Source organism: Aureobasidium melanogenum, assembly GCF_000721775.1.
Source record: "Aureobasidium melanogenum CBS 110374 unplaced genomic scaffold scaffold_10, whole genome shotgun sequence".
NCBI classification, from domain to species: Eukaryota; Fungi; Ascomycota; class Dothideomycetes; order Dothideales; family Saccotheciaceae; genus Aureobasidium; species Aureobasidium melanogenum.
The window spans coordinates 700,045-707,321 of NW_024470062.1; the positions used below are offsets into that span (position 1 = coordinate 700,045).

General features: G+C 49.7%; 3 protein-coding genes across 3 annotated transcripts; 2 read left to right on the plus strand and 1 right to left on the minus strand.

Moving 5' to 3' along the window:
- Nucleotides 1–135: 135 nt before the first annotated feature.
- On the plus strand, nt 136–1,323 carry M437DRAFT_48447 (NAD(P)-binding protein; the record flags this gene model as incomplete). Its single annotated transcript, XM_041021667.1, has 4 exons — nt 136–296; nt 353–967; nt 1,034–1,208; nt 1,276–1,323. The coding sequence occupies 4 exons, from the start codon at nt 136–138 to the stop codon at nt 1,321–1,323; spliced, it is 999 nt and encodes a 332-aa protein (XP_040879965.1).
- A 692-nt stretch (nt 1,324–2,015) lies between these two features.
- Nucleotides 2,016–3,575, plus strand: M437DRAFT_48329 (uncharacterized protein; the record flags this gene model as incomplete). The annotated part of the gene is made up of 4 exons (XM_041021638.1): nt 2,016–2,282; nt 2,333–2,760; nt 2,816–3,001; nt 3,050–3,575. 4 exons carry the CDS (start codon nt 2,016–2,018, stop codon nt 3,573–3,575), a joined length of 1,407 nt encoding a protein of 468 aa, XP_040879966.1.
- Nucleotides 3,576–3,993: 418 nt separating this feature from the next.
- On the minus strand, nt 3,994–5,617 carry M437DRAFT_66169 (uncharacterized protein; the record flags this gene model as incomplete). Its single annotated transcript, XM_041024692.1, has 3 exons — nt 3,994–4,115; nt 4,167–5,303; nt 5,428–5,617. 3 exons carry the CDS (start codon nt 5,615–5,617, stop codon nt 3,994–3,996), a joined length of 1,449 nt encoding a protein of 482 aa, XP_040879967.1.
- Nucleotides 5,618–7,277: the final 1,660 nt, after the last annotated feature.

A 7,277-nucleotide genomic window follows, 5' to 3' on the forward strand; every position in this document is an offset into this window, starting at 1 on the left:
GCATTACAAATAGGGCGACGCGGATGCCTCAATTACCATCTTCAAATGTCCATCTTTGTGAAGCAAAGTGTTTCTTCTGTTTCAGCTCTAGCTTCACGTAGACTGACAGGCTTTTCTGGCCAAATCGTTCGCAGCATGGCTTCCCAATCACTCCCAAAGACGATGAAGGGTGTCATCATCGAGAAAACAGGCGGCACTGAGGTTCTGCAATACAAGACAGACCTGGCAGTGCCCGAGCCAAAGGACGGTCAAGTTCTGGTCAAGAACGACTATGTCGGTATCAACTACATCGATACGTATGCACAACTTCCAATGCTATCAATAGTTGTCACGAGCTCACAGCGAGCCATAGGTACTTCCGCACCGGTCTGTATCCTGCACCCAGTTACCCGTATATGCTTGGAAGAGAGGCAGAGGGCACCATAGTTGCCACTGGCCCCGACACACCACATGGCTTCAAACCTGGCGACCGCATCGTCTACCTGTCCGAGGCAACCTACGCCGAATATACCGCAGCTCCTGCAGCCAAGGCCATCAAGATCCCCTCGGGCATTGAGCCCACCATAGCTTCTGCCGCCCTTCTCCAAGGCCTCACTGCTTTGACTCTGATCAGAGAGGCTTATCATGTGCAAAAGGGGGATTGGATTCTGGTTCATGCTGCCGCTGGTGGCGTTGGCTTGTGGTTGTGCCAGCTGCTCGCCGCTGTTGGTGCGAAGACCATTGCCACAGCAAGCACACAGGAGAAGCTGGAACTGGCCAAGAAAGCGGGTGCTGAAGTCCTCATCAACTACAGCCACGAGGACGTCAAGGCAAAGGTTGACGAGGTCACCAACAAGCAGGGCGTTGCAGCAGTTTTCGACGGTGTCGGCAAGGCCACCTTTGACCTCAGTCTGGATTGTCTAGCTCGCAAGGGCACTATGGCCAGTTTTGGTAATGCTAGCGGTGCTGTGCCGCCCTTCGCAATCGCGTAAGTCATCTTCCTGAGGCAACGATACTTGAAGTAGAAGCGCACTTACACAGCCGCGTTTCACAGACGACTCTCACCCAAGAATGCCAAGGTCCTTCGCCCGACGCTGTTCAATTACATCGCAACGAGGGAGGAATTTGAGCAGTATACCAATGAACTTTTCGACTTCATTGTCAAGGACAAAATGGATGTGCGAGTCCACAAGGTGTACGACCTCAAGGACGTTGCTACTGCACACGAGGTAAGTGGAAACTGTCGCAACAGAGCTTTGCAGAACGTATCAAGCTAGCAGTGCTGACGAAATACAGGACATCGAAGGCCGCAAGACTACCGGCAAGCTTCTATTGAAGCCCTGATCTTAAATTATAATCTTCAAATATGTCAGAGTCATGAATTGGTCGGATCGTCAGTGGCTTTATTTACTTGAGAATGGCCTTGCATGTCTGCCGAGTACAAAGGTCTTGGCCCTAAGAAAGAACTACGAATACACGATTGACCAAGACTACGTGCATGAGGCGCAGCAGATGCGTTTCGGAAACCGTGGGGTTGGACGTGAATTCTAATCCGCCCGAGTACGATCTCCTTTCCTCATGCCCATGCCTGCTTGGTGAGACGACCGCTGCTTGAAGTTCTTGGCATCTGTACAGCTTACATTTCTTGCGACCTTTGAGACAGTAAGAATTCATCCATCATACAATCTCTAACAAAGCATCTGCCTTGAGCAAGTTGCGAGAGTTCCGACGGGAAGGTATCATGAATACAGACTCCGTTTTCTATCAGTACTTTCTTGAGGCACACTTCTTTGCGAGACGGATGCCAATTTTGCCCAGCAGCCAAGCAAGTGCAAACAATAACACCCAAGACGCCGAGTAGGGGTTTGTCGCGGGAGGTCGAGGATGCAAGGTGAGAGCAGTCGCATAAATTCAGCGGCGCCCCTCATAGATGTCGTGGGTCAACATTGCCATCTTTCGTAGTGTCACTCGTTCAGCCATACATTCTTCTTTCGTTGTTCAACTATTCTTTTCTCTATCACCAGGTTTCATAAATCATGCATTACTCGATCCCAGGCCTTGCCTTGCTGGCCGGCTTGACGGCCGCTGTCGATCCTGTCGAGGTACGGGGTCAAGACTTTGTCAACTCAGTCAGTGGTGACAGATTCGTTGTTATTGGTGTCGACTACCAACCGGGCGGACAAGGAGCCATCTCAGCAGATAATGATAAGGATGTTCTCAGTGATCCCGAAGCTTGTACTCGCGATGCAGCTTTGATGCAGAGTCTCGGGGTCAACACAATCCGAAGTTACAACGTGGATCCGGTATTTCGTTCATTCTAGCCTAGATATGACCTGAGCTGATCCATCTTCAGACACTCAATCACGATGAGTGCATGTCGATCTTCAATGGTGTAGGAATCTATGTCATTCTCGACGTCAACACACCCGTATATGGACAGCACATCGATCGCAGTAATCCTGCAGGCACATACACTCGCGGTTACATGGAACACGTTTTCACGGTTATTGAAGCTTTCAAGGGCTATCCCAATCTATTGGGCTTCTTCGGGGGTAACGAAATCATCAACGACCTGGAGACAGCCGATGAGAACCCTCCATATATGAGAGCAGTTCAGCGAGACATGAAGGATTACATTGCTGCTCATGCAGACAGACCTATCCCCGTTGGTTACTCGGCTGCCGACGTCAGAGAATTCACCGAGGACACATTCAACTACCTCGCCTGTGACAATGGAGACTCGAGTGCTTCTGACTTCTTCGGATTGAACTCTTACTCATGGTGGGCCTCCATTAGGCTGAAACTTGTTCAATCATATGCTAACAAGGAACGACAGGTGTGGCTCAGAGTCCAGCTTCCAGACAGCCGAGTACGATGTTCTCGTTGAAATGTTCTCCAACGCCTCTATCCCAGTCTTCTTCTCCGAGTATGGCTGCAATGATCCTAGTCCCCGTGTGTTCGACGAGGTTGAGGCATTGTACAGCCCTCAAATGACTGTCATGTCTGGAGGGTTGGTATATGAGTAAGTCTTCGAGCTATCTCAATCAAGGAATCGAACTAACTGATACAGATGGTCACAAGAAGACAACAATTATGGTCTCGTCGACATATCTACCGACGGATCTCTCAGACTTCGAGCAGACTATGACAGTCTTCAGAAGCAGTACAGCCGCATCAATGTCACACTTCTCGAAGCCAGCAACGATACTGCAACTGGTATACCAGCTCCTCGTTGTTCTTCCAACTTGATCCAAGCAGACGACTTCAGCGATGAGTTTGATATCCCTTCTCGCCCCAGCGGCGTGGATGCTTTGATCTCGTCCGGCCTCTCCAGTGCACCTACTGGTGCTCTGGTGTCTGTTACCGCAACCGCAGTCGCCCTTCCAGTCTACGATACTAATAGCGCATCTATGAGCGACCTTGCCATCACAGTGACCAGCGAAGCAAACCATCCCGTTGGTACTGCAAGCAGAACCTCAAGCGGATCTGGCTCTGCAACAGCTTCTGGAGCTGCCACTACCGAAACTGGTGGCGCTCACCGTCTATCTGGTGCTGTCGCTCTTGCTCTTGGTGCCGCTGCCTTTGCTGCTTTGTAAAGGTTTTCACTTTGTCCTATTTCCACATGTTTCGTATTCGTAATAATTCTGAGCGACATTTCTCGTTTGTCAATTCTTTTGCATGTAGAGAAAATCAGAAACATAGAGAGCATCTGAACATCATCAGTTACTCCGCTAGTCGTTTACATACAATGGGCATAATGACTTCAAATATGGACTGGACTACAATATCGAACAGAACAATAGCAAGGTCTAAAATCTCGAACTTGATTATTATGGCTATATTAAACTGAAAACACATATTACATACTTTTTTTGTCAATGAATATCGCATGTGTTAGCCTTAAACATTAGTACGATCAGAGTCTGCAAAGCCAAAACAGAAAGACAGATTCACAATGTTTCAAAGAGTGTGCAGGCATAGTGCCAATATCAGTAGTCAACCAAGATCTGGGGCTCAGAGCAGGAGCATAGTAACAGCCATGACCATGGAAGCTGCTACAGTTAACATAGAAGCCTTAGCTTTCTGATCAGAGCCCGAAGATATGTTGGTATCAGTAGCAGATGGCATATTCGGCTCTGTGGTGCTTGTCAGTAAGACGTCATTAGTGCAGAAATACGTAGACTTACTTGTGGCACTACCACTAGATCCATTACCAGTGCGGGAAGGAGGCGAGCTCGACTGTGGAGGATGATATGAAAGCGTAGAGTTGGAGTCCGAGGGAGAGCTGGCCTCGGGGGATGCGAGGGATTGTGGAGGCGAGCTGGGCTGCATAGATTGATCGCTCTGAGCAGGAGCACTGCCTTGCATGGACTTATCGCTCGCTGAAGGAGAATTAGATTGAGCGGGCATGGCTGGCTGCGAAGGCATGCTGTTCTGAGCGGGCGTGCTTTCTTGAGCAGACATGCTACTTTGAGCGGGCATGCTGTTTTGAGCAGGTATGCTCTCTTGGGCAGGCATGTTTGTCGGTGGCTGCTCGGAGGCTATTGCAGCCGAAGGAGAAGACATCTGTGCTGGAGCAGAGCCTGCACCCATGGACTCAGGCGAGGCTGGCGAGGCTGGCGAGGACATGCCTGTTGAAGCAGCCATAGTAGTGGGCGATGATGGGGCATTGGCAGGTGCCGATGGTGACATGTCACCTGAGACAGGAGGCGCAGGCGAGGAAATAGCTTCAGGCGAAGACATTGGGGAGGCTGGAGATGACCCAGCAGGCATCGATGGTTGCGCTGCAGTCAAATCGCACGATGTGCATACTGTAGTATATTTAGTGACAGGGATTGTGACGGTCGATTGTGAATCCATTGGAGCAGAGGGCGAAGCCATGTCTGATGAAGCAGAGGGTGCGACCGCGTTTGTCGTGCCGACGGATGGGAATTCCATGTTTCGAGAAGCTGTTCCTGCCGACTGAACACTAATGGCACTTGTCTGGGCAGATTCTTGTGGCACGGGGATGACAGAAGAGCTCTCGACCACATTTGTTGCGGATGCCACAGTTTGAGTGCTCTCAGAACCAGCGTTCGAGACTGTAATGGTGATTCCAACAGTGGAGGTGCTGGTTTGTGCAGGAGGGATACTGTTTCCTGCAGATGGAACGGCGACTGGTGCCAAAGGAACACTGCCGGGTGACCCACCACTGGCTGACGTCTGGATTGGGCCGGCAGGTGATGTGGGATGCATGACACTAGACAATGGTCCTGAGCTAGTGGAAGTGACATAGAGCAAGGTGCTTGTACTGCCACCAACACAAGAGCTGCAGCCCCTCGTGACTGTGAGCACTCGTGTAGCTACCACACTAGTAAATGTGTAAGTGTACGAGGTTTGGTCGCTTTGCTGACATGTATCAGAAGAGTGAGGAGAAGTTGGACAGCCAACTGTGACCAATGAACTAACAATGGAGGCCACAGTTGTCCAAGGGCCAGTCGGCGGAGTTGGATAAATGGTTGTGATTGGTTTGATTGGTGATACGATCGACTTCATAGAGGAGCATGGGCTCGAGCTTGGCTTCGGCAATGTTGGTGGACATGGGCTCGAAGTGGAGGATGTGGAACATGGAGTGGTCGACGAAGAGGAAGTCGAGCATGGAGTACTTGTCAAAGTTGAACTAGAGCAACTCGTGCTCGATGATGAGGAGGTCGAACATTGAGTGCTTGAAGACGAAGAAGTTGAGCATGAACTGCTTGTCGAAGAGGACTGTGGGCAAGTGGTGGAGGAAGACTTCGAGCATGGAGCGGTTGACGAAGTTGAGTTCAAAGAAAGGACGGTGCAAGAGGTGGAGAACTGAGGCATTGTGGAAGTCGAACAATTGCAAGAAGTGGAGCTCGATGTAGTACGTGTGTAGATGTAATCCGTTTTGGTTGTGCAACTAGACGATTTGGTGTTGATGTAGTAAGTCTGCGTGGTGCAGGATGCGTTGGCTGGAATTGAGGCCATCCCGCTGTAGTTGTACGCAGCCTTGCCATGGCATGTCACATTGGTGACTGCGGTCGAAGGTGGTGACGAGGTCACTGCTGATGTCTGGCGAGGCTTCATTGCCCGGCCATCGACATGGTTAGACAAGGTCAGTGAAACAACGATAAACGAAAGGATAGTCCACATGGTGACTGCTAACACTCAAGGGCCTTGTAAAACGATTGATGGAGGTGAGGAGAGAACAGGAATACTGACCGGAGATGCCATTAAGTACTTTCAGGAGCCCATCTCAAGGAGTGATTTTACGTTGCTCAACTGCTCTACCCATTGAAGCTAGCTGAAATAGAAGGCAGAGGATGGATCAATCATAAAACTTAAAGGTCGATTGGCCTCAGTATTCGTTTAGGTGCCTCCACACCGATCAACATACTTTGACAAGACACTTTACTTCTGATTGATACACGTCATGTTCAGAACTGCAATTCCCGGTGTGGTTTGCACATGCAGTCGAACAGTCTCTCCCACCTCTTGCTTCCGTGACCAAGGCCAACTTTTGTATCATAATTAGCTTCCTGGAGCAGGCCGAGTTGGAATCCGTGAGGTCGTATGTGTGTGAGTATGAACATACATTAAAGTTTGGTGGAGAGGGTAGGGTGTAGAGGGAATTATCGAGCTCTCGTCGCGACTAGCGAATATACTTGCGCAAGACCAAACAGAACATCCAGCAAGACGACTGATAATAGCTTGAGCTAGGTGGATCTCAAGGTATATGTGCACTTGAGAAGGTCCAAAAAGGTTATTGAATAGTCGCAGGAAAAACACTGTTGCAACAACCGCTCAACAGTATCTAAAGATGACGGAGAAGCTGCTGATCAAGCTTGACCTTGAAGCAAGTTACCTGTGTGTGTAGCCAAGGAAAAATAAAAGTGTTGGTGAGCAGGGTATGCTACGGAGCAGTGAACAGCAGTCAAATTCCGGGCATCAAAATTGAGCACAGAGCATGAACTGCAGGTTTGAAAACCCCTGTGTCTATACTGATGACAAGCTCTATAGTTCCAGTAATTCGTAAGAGACTGCAAAGTTTGAAGCAAGTTTCTTGTCGAACTTGATGTCGACCAAGGTGTTGCAACTTGGATGGTACGATCCACATCGAGGGAAGTCGGAGTGAACGGCCCGTGCGTGGCTGGTCAGTTTGCAAAGTTTGCTCTCACGGGCGCAATCTGCGGGGCCATAACGCGACTTGACGACGGACGAGTCGAGCAACACCAGGGATACTATCGCAATCTTAACGTCTGAGAGGAACTTGCGACTACCTCGAGGATTAACTAATC